At 55.7% G+C, this 14678-nt stretch overlaps 1 protein-coding gene across 2 annotated transcripts in view; it reads right to left on the bottom strand.

Annotated features, from left to right (window-relative positions):
• Positions 1-9001: 9001 nt before the first annotated feature.
• The window catches only part of MTCL2 (microtubule crosslinking factor 2), a 29945-nt gene continuing 24268 nt past the window's right edge, over positions 9002-14678 (bottom strand). For both annotated transcript variants that reach the window (XM_076351677.1, XM_076351678.1), the window contains exon 16: positions 9002-13794. In XM_076351677.1, coding sequence (XP_076207792.1) covers positions 13766-13794 — 29 coding nt within the window. In that variant the 3' untranslated portion in view covers positions 9002-13765. The remainder of the gene's footprint in view (positions 13795-14678) is intronic.

The following is a 14678-nucleotide window of genomic DNA, read 5'->3' as shown; positions in this document are numbered from 1 at the left end:
CAGGAGTAGTTCAGATGATACCTCCCTTCATGGGCTGTATTCTGCAGGCAGCATCACTCCAGAGATGCTCTCTACACCTCTCCAACATGACCTCAGCAGGCTTTACACCCCAAATAGGTCAGCCGCCCTCACACCACATGGTAGCATATGTAACAAAGCTTCCTTAGCCATATGCTATGAAATCACTGTCCTGGGAAGCTGCAGCGTGGCCTCAATTAACGGCCTCATATTAACGGCCTCATATTAATGACCTGCTACGCCACCTGGATGCTCACAAGTCTATGGGGCCAGATGGGATACACCCGAGAGTGCTGAGGGAGCTGGCGGAGGAGCTCGCCAAGCCACTCTCCATCATTTATCAGCAGTCCTGGTTAACGGGGGAGGTCCCAGACGACTGGAGGCTTGCCAATGTGACGCCCATCTACAAGAAGGGCCGGAAGGAGGATCCGGGGAACTACAGGCCTGTCAGCCTGACCTCGGTGCCAGGGAAGACTATGGAGCAGTTCATCTTGAGGGTGCTCACAAGGCATGAGCGGGACAACCAGGGGATCAGGCCCAGCCCGCACGGGTTCATGAGAGGCAGGTCCTGCTTGACCAACCTGATCTCCTTCTATGACCAGGTGACCCACCTAGTGGACGAGGGAAAGGCTGTGGATGTGGTCTACCTGGACTTCAGCAAGGCCTTTGACACTGTCTCCCACAGCATTCTCCTAGAGAAGCTGGCGGCTCACGGCTTAGACAGGTGTACTCTGCGCTGGGTCAAAAACCGGCTGGACGGCCGGGCCCAGAGAGTTGTGGTGAATGGAGTTACATCCAGTTGGCGGCCGGTCACGAGCGGTGTTCCCCAGGGCTCAGTACTGGGGCCGGTCTTGTTCAGTATCTTCATTGATGATCTGGATGAGGGGATCGAGTGCTCCCTCAGTAAGTTTGCAGATGACACCACATTGGGTGGGAGTGTTGATCTGCTCGAGGGTAGGAAGGCTCTGCAGAGGGACCTGGACAGGCTGGATCAATGGGCCCCGGCCAATTGTATGAGGTTCAACAAGGACAAGTGCCGGGTCCTGCACTTCGGCCACAACAACCCCATGCAGCGCTACAGGCTTGGGGAAGAGTGGCTGGAAAGCTGCCTGGCGGAAAAGGACCTGGGGGTGCTGGTCGACAGCTGGCTGAACATGAGCCGGCAGTGTGCCCAGGCGGCCAAGAAGGCCAATGGCATCCTGGCCTGTATCAGAAATAGTGTGGCCAGCAGGAGTAGGGAAGTGATCGTGCCCCTGTACTCGGCACTGGTGAGGCCGCACCTCGAATACTGTGTTCAGTTTTGGGCCCCTCACTACAAGAAGGACGTTGAGGTGCTGGAGCGTGTCCAGAGAAGGGCAACGAGGCTGGTGAAGGGTCTGGAGAACAAGTCTTCTGAGGAGCAGCTGAGGGCACTGGGGTTGTTTAGCCTGGAGAAAAGGAGGCTCAAGGGAGACCTCATCGCTCTCTACAACTCCCTGAAAGGAGGTTGTAGCAAGGTGGGGGTCGGTCTCTTCTCCCAAGTAACTAGTGATAGGACAAGAGGAAACGGCCTCAAGTTGCGCCAGGGGAGGTTTAGATTGGGCATGAGGAAAAATTTCTTTACTGAAAGAGTGGTGAAACATTGGAACAGGCTGCCCAGGGAAGTGGTTGAGTCACTATCCCTGGAAGTATTTAAAAGACATGTAGATGAGGTGCTTAGGGACATGGTTTAGTGGGCATGGTGGTGTTGGGTTGACGGTTGGACTCGATGATCTTAGAGGTCTTTTCCAACCTTAATGATTCTATGATTCTATATTATCCACTTGTTATTAACAAAAAAAATCACAGGAAGGAATAGCTAGATCTTAGGGTGCAGGGACTCAATCTCTACTGGTAAACCACACAGATGTAGGCAAAGTCTCCAACACAAGTCCACATCCATCCAGATGCCCAATTTTAGCACATTCCCTGCTGGAGTTTCAGCCTGGGACCACCAGGCTCTGAGCCCAGGCTCGCTCCATGGGCAGATGCAGTATGGATACAGCCAAACCCTGCAAGGTGTTTCCCTCCTCCAATTTCCCTATTACAAAAAGATGTTTTTGAAGAAAAAGTCAATTTGGCCCTACAGCCTGGGCTCCCTGACATGGGTAGTTTTGAAGCTCCCCAGGAGCTATGGGAGCTGCACTCCTCCAGCACTCCCCTTGGAGTCGTGGTCCAGGCACAGCCCCATGATTTTTGGGGTACACATGGCACATTGTTTAAGAACCCCAACTGGAAAGTGCACTGATCCTCTCCTGCGAAGGGGGACAAACACAACACTTCTAAAGTCCTTCAGAAGCCACCTCAGGCTGAACATTTTCTATTACGAGTTGCCAGCCCTTAGTTTTAGCAGCCTCCATCTCAAGGATTTTGCATTTACAGGCAGGGCTTGGCAGCTCCCTAACAAACCTTCTGTCTCCCCACATGCCAGGCAGGGGCCTGTAGCTCACCCCACTGCTGGGAAAGTGCTTCGTCGCTCTCCCTGCCATGGGATGGGTGGCTTGCAGATCTGGGAGGCACCCTCTGGTTTCCTTCTCATTTGCCTTTTGCTTTCAGTGATTTGTCCAGCTGAAATTCTCCACCAGGCTCAGCGACAGCATGATTTCTCTCCAGCAACTGCTGCCTGCTGTGGGCAGAACGTACCGAGCCACAAGGCCGGGGGCAGCACCATGTCCCAGCAGCCCGTCAGCTGTCCTCTGTCCAGCATTGCCCAGCATGGGCTGCCACGGCTGGGGGATTTTGTTGTGCTTCAGCTGTCCACAGCTGTGGCCCAGGAAGCTGCCTGATGGGGAGCAGTTGCATCATCTCTCACAATGCACCTGCAAAGAGGAAAACTCAGAATAGCCTCCCGGAGGCGTTTTCCCATGCTCTCTCCTCTTGCAGGACTCTGACAACCCTCAAAGCGCCCATGTACAGGGCTGCGAACCACATAGTTGGTACCGTCAGTCAGACCCTCCCATGGCACAAACACAGCCCTTCTCAAACTTTCATTTCAGTGGTCCACAGCTGAAATATGGACATGTCCAGGCCTCCCTTCAGTGATTTTATAGGCTCCAGGGAACAGGCTCTTGCTGTGTGACCATGCTTTGCTACTCCAGCTTCCTCCACCCCAGGGCAGCTTGCATCCAGCTGGGCTCCTGCCTCAGGAGCTGGTGTGTGGTGGGACTGGATGCTGCAGGGTTTACTCCAAGCTTGGCTCCCAGCTCTACTCCTGACTTACCAGGCAGCCCTGGAAAATCAGCTGCATTTTGGGCCCTTCATTTCCTCTTCCTGTAAAGGAATAAAAGTACATAAATGGGACACATTAATGTATATTAAAGTCTCTTGTAGAAACTCAGAGGGTCAAAAAAAAGATATTGGCCAGGATATGTGGTGCCTTGCTCACAGTGTTTGCTTGGGGTACTCTGGAAACAGCCTTTCTAGCACAGCACCCGCAGCAGCTCAGCGGCCGTGGTGGAACTCTTTACTGCACTTTCCCTGACATGCAAGACCTCAGTCCTAGAGATGCTGGCAGTGGAGCATCTGGAAAATCAGAAACAGTCCGTGCATCTCCAGCCTTCTGTACGGCAGGGTGAGCAGGAGGCAGCCTGGCATGGGGAACTTGTGTTAATTTGGGCAAAGCACTGCTCCAGTAGAGCAGCTGACTTACCTGGGGGGCTCCAACTGGAGTCACAGGACATTCCCTTCTGACAGGCCTTATTGCCAAAAAATGTGTGTGAATCACATCCCCGTTCACACAAGTAACTGAGCATATCAGATATGTGGTAGCTTGAAACAAGCAGACCTCTCCTCCCTCCACCTGCACCCCCTCACCCTGCTCACTTGATCCAAACCCCCTTCCACTCTAAAATCCACTTGCTGATAAATCCATGTGAATTAGGAGTAGTTAAAACCTCCATGCCCAGCTGAGTGCATGCTGCCAATCCACCTCAAAGGGTTTCCCCACGCTCCTTACCATCTCTGCCTCCACGGGGACCCTGCTGAGACATGTTCCAGGCATGCTATGGCACAGCCCTCCAACGGGAGCACACGTCTGGGTCACCGGGCTATGCACAGGGAGAGGGTACCTTGGGATAAGGCTCCACTGAGCATGGGCTCTGTGTAGAGGATAATTTGGGTCAGCTCTTGGTGCTCTCAGGGTCAGCTGCTTTTGGGACCAGCTCTGAGCGAAACCCATGGAAGGGGCTCTTCTGCAGCAGAATGTCTTTTCTTCTTTGCCAAAATTTGGGTGTGCAGGATGGAAGGCAGGGAAGGAAGGAAGGAAGCAACCCAGGAAGGCACAGAGGTGTCTGAGCAACACCGAGGTCGGTGTGATGGCTGAGTCCCATGTGCTTGCATGGAGGAGGAGGACAACAAGCCACCTCCTTTCCCACTGCCCGTCCACTTATCCCAGAGCATCTCCTGAGTAGGGCAGCCTGGACCAGGGCTTGGTGAGGCTGTAACAGGTCTGGCCAGGCAGGTTCAATAGCTTGGTGATATGCCTGTCAGTGATGGTAATCAGGGAAGACATCTTTTTAGCATCGACCCAACCCCTGGTGAACATGTCACAGCACAAAGAAGCTTATGCCTTGCACGGACATGCCAGAGGCAGTGGGAGGCTTTATCAGAATATCCTGCAGTCAGAAGGGAAAGTTTTCTTGAACTATGGACAACTGCAAGGGCAGGGAATTGAGGGGCAGAATAAAGGAGCAAAGGACCTGCAAGGACCAAGTGACACCACCAAATGCTCCTGGGACCTGTAGAGCAGGCGTGAGAGACGGAGCAGGGTGGGCATCTGATAGCAAGGGTCAGCTTACAGCCTGGCCAGTGCTGCCAAAGGGATGTGCTCAAGGTTAGCTACAGTAAAATGGGCCTGTGGTGCTCATGCCCCCGGTAGGCACCCGTGCTGGCCCTTGCGTGGGAGATGGCACCAGAGGCGAGCGGTGGGACTGCTAGCAGAGAGCTCAAGGCTGGCCAGTGCTGCAGGCTCCGACCTGCCTTGCAGGGACAGAAGAGAAGGCACTGTGCAGCACCACGACCACCCTTAAGCTATGCCACCAGCATCCCCCTTCTCCCACCCGCGATGGTGCTGTCTGGACTCAAGCAGTATGGATCCCTAGAGCAGCATCCTGGGAGCTGCGAGGCCACAGTGAGCCAGAGGAGATGGGGTGGGAGGACATGACTGGGCTGTGGATCTTCCTGCTGGGGTTTTCTATGCTAATTTTCAGCACATGGCCAGGCTGGGCTGCCCTTCACTTGTACTGAATGAATCAGCACATAGCAACAACAGGGTTAAACATCGGATCCCATACGTCTCCCCACTGATGACACTCCTCCTCTGCATCGGCTGCAAAGGAAATTTTAATCAGCACCACGATAACAGCCTTTCAGTCCTGCTGGGAGTTATCAGCTCCTTCGTTTGTCAATGTAACTGCTCGATAACAATACAGCTCTGGGCTGCGGCACACAATGGTTCACTCCACAGCCCTTTGGCTCAAGCAGCCTCCCTCCCCTCTGGCCCGCTGCTCCCAGCTATCGGGGTATCAGGGTGTTAAAACAGGCCAGGTTGTGCTGAACACAAAGATCAAGCCTGAGCCATCTCATTCCTGCCTCTGCTGTCACTGGAAGAGACACCTCTGAATTTCAGGCTGTTTTAAGCTTGAAAGAGTAGCTGATGAATATCAGTCTGGTAATTTAGCCCTCTGCAGAATACAGACAATATATTCATAATCATTTTACATGTAGATGAGCTGGTAATGCAATCAGGGTTATAAATCAAACCCAGGAGACATGTTACTGCTGTTTGCCTGAGCTTTTTGAGTGATCTAGCCACAAGAAAATGTCTGTCTCCTAGATGGGGCCAATTAACCTTATAAAGATGCACTCTCCTCTCACAGTGGCTCATTTGTTTACTTGGGCTCTGCCGGCTGCTGCTATTTTCATTCTGGAAGAGCGGGTCAGGTTAGTAAGAGATTTGGCGGAGGCCTGGGCTGCAGAGGAAGGGAAACCGGGCTCAGGAGAGATGGTGTCTTCATCAGCGACACGTTAGAGGGGTTGGAGTTTAATAACTGGCTTCTCCATGTGGCTTCATAGCTGTCCCCAGGCTTCAGAGAGTGTCCTTGCCTACCTATAAACGTAGCCGCCTTCTTTTGTCCCTGTTTTCTTGAGCAGTAAGAGATAGCTGGAGCTCTGGGGTGCTCGGTGACTGCAGCCCATGGAGCAGCCATGTCCTTGGGTAGCGCAGGCCCACGCAGCCTGGGCAGGCAGGCAGCAGTGGCGTGCCCTCTGCTGATGAGCTGCCAGCCATGCAGGTCTGCTGTGGCAGGGCCCACAATGCCAGCCGTGCAGGGTCCTCAGCGCCAGCAATGCAGAGTTCTCAGCACCAGTGGTGCAGGTTCTGCAGTGCCAGCAATGCAGGGTATGGAGTGGCAGCCATGTGGGGTCTGCAGTGGCAGTGATGTGGGGTCTGAGATGCTGGCAATGCGGGGCCCACGATGCCAGCAATGCAGGGCACACGGTGCCAGTGATGTGGAGTCTGAGGTGGCAGCAGTGCAGGGTCTGTGGTGGCACTGGTGCAGTGACCAAGGTGCCAGCAAAGCAGGCTGTAAAGTGCCAGCGATGCAGGATCCAGGCATGAATTTGCTGCAACCGTGTCTCATGGTACAGCACATGGGCTGGCAGTGCTGGGTCTCATCCCAGCCATGGGGTCGGGGCACATGCATCACTGCACTGTCCCCTGGCACCGTCTGCTTGTGCCCTGCCCAGAGCTTGGAGCAGCCAGGAGCTGAGCTGCACTGGGATGATTCTCTGGTACCCAACAGCAAGAAAGGCATTACCTATCTGCCCAGCGGGGGCCCGGGGCTGTTGCCCAGCCCTGCACCCTGCTACCTCGCTCAGACATGAAGCTTAGGCAAGAGACAAGGGCACAGAGGAGCACGGCCCACGCTCAGCCAGCTTAGGGGGTAGCAGGACTGCACCAGTGCTTGGTGGGACTGCGAGGGCTGATTACAGCACCCAATAAAGTGGGTCTGCTTTGCTCTTGCTTTGCTTCCTTCTGGCTTGGCCATGCCTGCCCCACACCACGTGGGGATGTCCGTATGCTGGGAGCAGGATGGGACCTGCTTTGAGCGAGGAGGATTTAGGGTGGTGCAAGGATGCACTGGTAGCCGGGCAGACCTGGGAAGCAAAGGGACACGGCTGGAGCAGGGCCGGCAGGGACCTGAGGTCGGTGCTGACGCCAGAGGGTGCTGTGGTTTCATACATCCCCAGCACCAAACCCTCTGAGCTGCTGAGGCTTCGGGGCTGCGGTTTGGCCCAGGGACCGGCCATTTGCTGCAAAACCTGTTGGACCTTGCAGCACCACGGGCCAGGGTAAAAGGCAGTGGGTGACTCGTCCGGGAGCTGCCTCCAGGTTCAGCAGCAGCCTGTCTCACCCCAGCCATACCCTCAGTACCCAGGACCCCAAAACTGGGCTCCAGGCATTGCTCACTTGTGGCCTTGGCTGTTCCCTGCCCGGGGTGGGGGGCACAACCTCTGGGGACCCAAGGGAGTCACCGACAAATGCCCCACGCTGCCAGGCACTGGGGGCTTGGGCTCTCCACAGAGTCAGGCAGATGCTGCAAGATGGGGGCTGTTTCCTTCATCGCCCAGAGTATTACAAAACCACAGGAGCTGCATCTTCACCATAGTTGGTGTCCCCAGGGGCTGTGGCAGGCAGGGGACAGGCAGGGCTGGGAACAGGAAAGCCGCTGCTGGAGACACATCACTACTCTGTCACATTTGTAAGAAGAGAACTTGGAGACAGCTTTTATTTATTTTTTCATAGAGATTTTTTAATGTTTATTTTTTAACAGACTTGGTTTAAATTTTTGTTTTCTACAATAATTCAATGTAAAAATCCCAGTACAATATACAACAGTTTGAACATTTGGAATAAGAAATCCAGCTTGGGGAGACACGTAAGTTCAGCTAGTTTCTAACACAGGTAGCAAATTCCCTCCACCCTCCCCCAAATTCACTAGCCAGGAAGGCATGTGGATGGGAACGCTTTACAAACATCACCCCCACCCTGTCAAGACACTGGCTGCCCTGTCCCTGCCCGTATTGCAGTGGGATGGTCCCTCAGACTCATCACCTTGGTAAGGGTGGGGTCCCCTCCATGGGATGGCTGGGAGCCTCCAACATTGAAAGGCAAAGTCTGCAGTCAAGCAAGGCTGGCTGGCCCTTGTGCGTGTGATGTGGGATGCTTTGAATGGGCCCTGTGTGCAGGTCCCTCAGGGTACGGAGCTCCCTTGGGATGGAGAAGAGACCTGTCCTCCCCTTGGCAGCAGTGCCAGCAGCCCCATGCCCTGGTACAGCCGTAAGGTCGTTGGAAAGGGATGGCCATGTTCCTGCATGGCCTAGCCTGAGGGAAGGAAAACAAAGATGATGCAAGGGTCCCTGGCTCTAGGGTCTGAGGGGTCATCTCAGGGATAGCTCACTGGCCTGGGATCTGGCAGTCTTTCAGGAAGCCACTTTGGCCCGGCCCATGGTACTCAAGCAGCCTGGGATGGTCCTGCTTGAACAGCTTGGAGTGGTCCTGCTCAAGCTATGTGGGGTGATCCTGCTTGAGCAACATGGGAAGGTTCTGCTCAAGCAGCCTGGAGAGGTCCTGCTTGAGCAGCGTGGGGTGTTCCTGCTCAAGCAGCATGGGATGGTTCTGCTTGAGCAGCATTAGGGTGGTCCTGCTCAAGCAAATTGGAGTGGTTCTGCTTGAGCAGCATGGAATGGTACTGCTGGAATAGCATGGGTGGTCCTGCTTAAGCAGTGTGGGATGGTCCTGCTCAAGCAGGCTGATGTGGTCCTGCTCAAGAAGCATAGGGCGGCTTGCTTGAGCAGTGTGGGATGGTCCTGCTTGAGCAGCATGGGGCAATCTTGCTTGAGCACCATGGAGCAGCTGCAAGTGGCAGGGATGGTTCCTCAGGTCCTGCAGCATCCCAAGCACTGCATTCAAAGCCATGTCTGGCCTTTTTGCCCCTGTTGGAAATCCTCCACTGCTTGGAGAAGCCTCCCAAAGCTGTGTGTGCTTGAAGGGATTCCAGGGGCCTCTGGTCAAGCTCTGCGTTCCAAAATAGTTATTGCTAATGCTAAATCAGGACATTGGTGACTTTGCCTAGCTGAGCGTTGAAACCTTCCAAGGGCAGAGATCCTCCCACTTCCCCAGTGATCAGTTTCAGCTGGACCAGCCCTAAAGAGAAGTGTTTCCTGATGTCCAGCATGAATCTCCCAGCCTGCAAGCTGTGGCCATTAACTCTACTATGAAAGTGCCTTGAGTAGTGGGAATGGGGTGGGAGGCTGGTTCTCCATCTAACCTAGCCATACATCCCATCCCCAACAGTAAGGGCCCTTCTTGCTTGCATCAGGGATGGCTTTGTTGGAAGTGGCTTTCCTGGATTGGTAAGGGACGGGATACAAGGCAGGGGAAGGAGGAAGAGGGGGAGAAAATAACAGCAGGAGTCAGACGGGCTGGGAGTAAGAGTGCAGCGAGGATGGAGGAGAGGAAGAATGGGAGAGGTCAGGCTGGGAGAAAATGGGAGGTCAGGATAGAGTTGGGAGGTGAAGGAGAATGAAAGGACAGTTAGAGAGGGAGGTGTGAGGTGAAGGAGGATGGTTGGAAGTAAGGAAGGATGGTTGGAGGTCAGGAAGGGGTAGAGGGGAAATCTGTGAGGTAGGTGGGACACTTGGAGGAAAAGGAGGGATGGGGAGATGGGGAGAGATGGAGGAGTATGAGGAGAAACAGGGAGACTATGGGAGGCGAACGACAAGGGATGGTGAGATAGCCAGAGGTCAGGTATGAGGAGGGACAGGGCAAGAGGTGAAAGAGCATGAAAAAGGATGGGGAACAATGGGAGGTGGAGATTCACAGGAAGGATAGAGAGACTGAGGTGGAGGAACAAGAGGCATGAGATGGAGGAGGAGGGAGAAGGTATGGGCGATGGTGGAACGTGGAAGACAATGAGTTATGGGCGATGGTGGAAAGTGAAGGACAATGAAGAGGAAAAGAAAGGTTGGAGGAGGATGAGGACGACTGGGCAGACGGTAGGAAGTGGAGGATGAGGAAGAACAGGCAAATAGCGGGCGGTGTTGGGGCATGGGGAAGGATGGGGGACAGTGGGAGGTGGAGGAGGATGAAGAAGGTGGGCAAAATGATGGGCAGTAGAGGGAAATGAGAGATAAGATGGCAGGTGGTGGAGGACAAGGAGGGAGGGGGAGACGGAGATGAAGGAAGAAGAGGAGGGATGAGGAGACAGTGGGAGATGGACAAAGATGACAGGAGGGATGGAGAGACATTTAGTGGTTAGAGGAAGACAAAGATAGGTGGGCAATGGAAGAGGGTGGATGAGGAGATGGTGGGAAATGGAGAAGCACAAGGGGGGAGGATTGGAAATGAGGAGGAGGAGGAGGTGGGATTGGGTGATGTTGGCAGCTGGAGGGATGGGGCAATGGTGGAGATGAGGATAGATTTTGGAATGGGGAAGTGGAGGAGGATGAGGGGGATGAGGAGATAGGAGGAGGCAGAAGAGGATGAAGAAGGATGGGGAAAAGATGAAAAGTGGAGGAGGTTGAAACGGGTTGGGGTGATGGTGGGAGCTAATGGAGGATGAGCAGGGATAAGAAGATGGTAAGACATAGAGGAGGACAGTGATGGTGGGAGCTGATGGATGATGAGGACGGATGGTGAGATGTTGACATAAGGAGGAATATGAAAGGAAAAGAGAAACTGGAGGCAAAGCAGGATGAGGATGCATGGGACAGGGTGGAGGTGGAGAAGGAAGAGAAGCATGAGGAGATGGTGGGAGGTGGATGAGGATAACAAGGAATGTGATGTGGTAGATGAAGGAGGAGCAGGTGAGAGGGTTGGGATGCAAGTGTGACAGGAAGACAGGAAGGTGGGATATGAAGGGCAATGGAGGAGCACAGGAAGGAGGGATGGGAGGTGGTGGGTGATGGAGGAGAACAAGAAGGAGGGATAGGACGCAATATAGGATGCAGGAGCACAGGAGGGCGGGACAGGACGTGGTGGGTAATGGAGCATGGCATGGCAGGAAGGGATGGGACAGTGGATGACAGAGCAGCACACTCTGGAAAGAGTGTGGAAGGAGGGATGGGATATTAAGGGGTGGAGGACAACAGGGAGGGATGGGAGGTGGCGGGTCACGGTGGAGCACAAGAAGGGATAAGACATGATGGAGTATGCAGGAGCACAGGAAGGAGGGACAAGACATGGTGGCCAACAGAAAAGAAGGATGGGACGTGGTGGGTGATGGAGGAGGATGGCAGGGAGGAATGGGACACAGTGGGTGACAGGAGCACAGGAAGGAGGGATGGGATGGGTGGACAACAGAGGAGCAGCAGAAGGAAGGGTGGGACATGAAAGATGGAGGTGCACAGGAAAAGGGATGGGATATGGTGGGTGATGGAAGAGCACAGGAAAAGGGATGGGATATGGTGGGTGATGGAGCATGGGAAGGAGGAATGGGATGGGTGGGTGATGGAGGAGCACAGGAAGGAAGGCTGGGATGAGTTAGGTGGGTGATGAAAGAGCAGGATAAAGAGGGACGGGACATGGTGGGCAATGGAAGAGCACATGAAGAAAGGGGTGTGATTGAGGATGGGGGATAACAAGGAAGGATGGGACATGGGGGATCAAAGAACAGGGATAAAATGGATGGGACTTGAAGGATGATGGAGGAGCAAAAGGAGGGGTGGGTCATGGTGGGCAATGGAGGACCTCAGGGAGGGACAGTTTAATGTAGTGAGCCTGGAGGAGGCTGGCACCTGCAGGTGATGAGGGGCACAAGGGCAAGAAGCCATGGGCAGCGATGGGAAAGGGGATGTGGGGTCCGCATGCAGGCTGGGGAGGATGGGACTGGACAGGGGAGGCGTAAGAAGCACCAGCATCACAAGAACAACGTGGAGCCGAGAGGAGCCCCGTGCAGGGTGACACAGCCCTGGCAGCAAGGCTGTGGGGGACCCATGGGTGATGACAGGGAGCCATGGTGGTGTGGCACAGCTGGGGTCAGCACACGGGGATGGGGTTGGGGAGAGGACGGTGGGCGAGGAGACAATGGGACACTGTGTGGGCTGGGCAGCTGGCGGGATGGAGAGACAGGAGCTAGGTGCATCTCCCCACCCATGGATGCCCCAGCCACCCCACATTCCCCTCCACAGCGGCACCGGTTCCCCAGACAGGACAGGCATCACCATCCCCCTGCCGCAGCCTGGGAAGGCAGCACCGAGGGTGTGGGTGAGGGGTTGCAGGGCCTTTATTCATCACATGACAAGCAGGCATGGTACAGGGGTGCAGGATGGGGCAAGCAGGGGGCCCGTCATCGGGGCAGAAGATACCCTTCATGCAACCTTGGCATGGGATGGCGAGAGGAAGCAGGAGGACAGGGCAGGGGCAAGTGTGGCTTTGCCCAAAGCACCTCGGACTTCTCCCGAGGCCAGGAGCTGGCGTGCGAGGAGGATGGGGGCAGAGGCTGCGTGGGGACCAGGGCCGAATAAGCCACCTCCACACCTCAAGCAAATTTTCCCCGTCGCCTTTGTGAATCCCCTGCCGGCCCCTGGCCCCGCGGGTAATGCCCAGCACCGCTATTTACAGAGTATAACAGAACTGACCAATGTTACAAATAATTAAAAGGCAGTTGTAAAAATGAGAAACCACATTCCAAAAGTAGAGAGTCTTTTAAAAAAAAAAAAACAACAAACAAAACCAAAACCCCAGTTATCAGTGAAAATGTTAAAAACCACCCCCAAAAGATCTATGTACAGCAGGAGATTGCCCGTGGCAGCGCTGCGCCTGACGGGGTGCAGGGACCCGACTCTCCGTGGCTGGCAGGGATGCTGCCTGGCCCCGGCTGCTGGTGAGGGTGGTCAGCGCCTGGCCCGCATGTCCTGCACCCGGGTGACGAGGGTCCCCGTGGGGCCGGACAGGCGCCACAGGAGCAAAAGGCCATCGGTGCTGGGCCTGCTGGGCCCCGGCTGATGCTGGTGTGTCCGGAGACACAGGCAGTGAGCGGCTGTCGCGGAGATGCTGACGGAGGCTGCGACGTGGCAGTGATGCAGCCTGCCTGCTGCAGGCAGGGTGCGTCTGGACGGGAGGGGGCAGCAGCTTCGGCAGCAGGAGCATTTTTTAAGTGAAGCTGCAAGATGACAGCAATGCGCAGAGCCCCTGGAGCAGTGCACACAGCCCCAGAGCAACGGGCAGAGCCCCTGGAGCAGCATACAGAGCCCCAGAGCAATGCATGGAGCCCCTGGAGCAATGTATAGAGCCCCAGAGCAATGCTCGGAGCCCCTGGAGCAATGTATAGAGCCCCCCAGAACAAGGTACACCACCCCCAAGCAATGCACAGAGCCCCAGGAGGCATGGGCACCTGCAGGCAGCTCCCTTTGGGTGAATCCCTGCCTGGCCCCTGGCAGGCAGCTCGAAAATAGGTCAGGCAGCCTCCTCTAAAATTGCTGTTCTCTCCTGGGGCTGCACAGGGGCACCAACGTTGCTCTGCGTGGAGCTGGGATGCAGCTCCCCAGCCCCAGGAGCTCTGCACCGCCATGGGGGCTGCGGACATTGTCCCCTTCCCTCCCCAGATAAGGCTTTTTCTGGTGGTGACCGAGGGACGCGTGGCGCAGACCACAGGCCATGCTGCAGCCTCCCAACCCACAATCTCTTAATCCAATTGGTGCATCTCCAATGTAGCTCATTTCGGTATTTTTAAAATGCACTTGGTTTTACATTGCAGGCTGTCCGGAGTTGGGCAGAGCCAAAAGTGGAGGGAAAACAAAAGAAAAAAAAAAGAGAAATGTATATTCTGTATATTCAGCACTCAGAGGAGCAAATAACTACAAGTGGCCCCAGGCAGGGAGGTGGGTGCAATGCAGGGGGGCACCACAGCCATGGCCCCTCGGGATGGTGGCAGGAGATACGCACGCACGTGAGTGTGCACACACACACGCATGCACACACTGCCTCTCCCCACGCTGTGCACCCAGCGACCCCATCTCTGCAGCTGGAGCCAGGGGGACCGCCCGGACCCTTCCCAGCAGTGAAGGACCTCAGCAGCCCCCCCACAGAGCAGAAGGGTAGCCAGGGAGGGCCCCCACACCCAGCCCAGCCTGGGTGACCGCAGGGACCCTCCCCACCTCCTTCCTGCCCGGTGAAGCACGCGCAGCCCCACGGCTGATGCAACCGCGCTGCAATCGGGGCTGGCAGGGATGCGCTGGAGCTCGGGCAGGGCGGGCAGCGCTGGCAGCAGCTGCGGGGGCCGGAGCCAGCACCCTCCGCCCGTGAGGGCCAACACAGCATCACACCTCCATCCATTGCATCCATACGGCGTCCCTGCTGCACTTTGCCCCAGCCCTGCCCTATCTACATGAGCAGCCTGCCCCCACTGCTCTCCCCTTCTTGGGGCCACGGCGAGCCCTTGGCATAGTGGGGTCTCAGCTGACATTCCCAGGGTGGTGGGCACTGGCGAGGACCCCCCAGTGCTGGCAGCAGCTCCAAGGGAGCGAGTCTCCGCACAGGTGGGAGGTGAAGCAGCCACCCTGGCGGGATGTCCCCGCACACCCCAGGGTTGCCGGCAGCCTCTGCCGCCAGCTCTACATCTGCTTCGTAAGCGTCCCCGGGG

This window comes from Aptenodytes patagonicus, chromosome 14 (assembly GCF_965638725.1).
Source record: "Aptenodytes patagonicus chromosome 14, bAptPat1.pri.cur, whole genome shotgun sequence".
Classification (NCBI taxonomy): Eukaryota; Metazoa; Chordata; class Aves; order Sphenisciformes; family Spheniscidae; genus Aptenodytes; species Aptenodytes patagonicus.
This window is presented reverse-complemented; position numbering and strand designations above follow the sequence as displayed.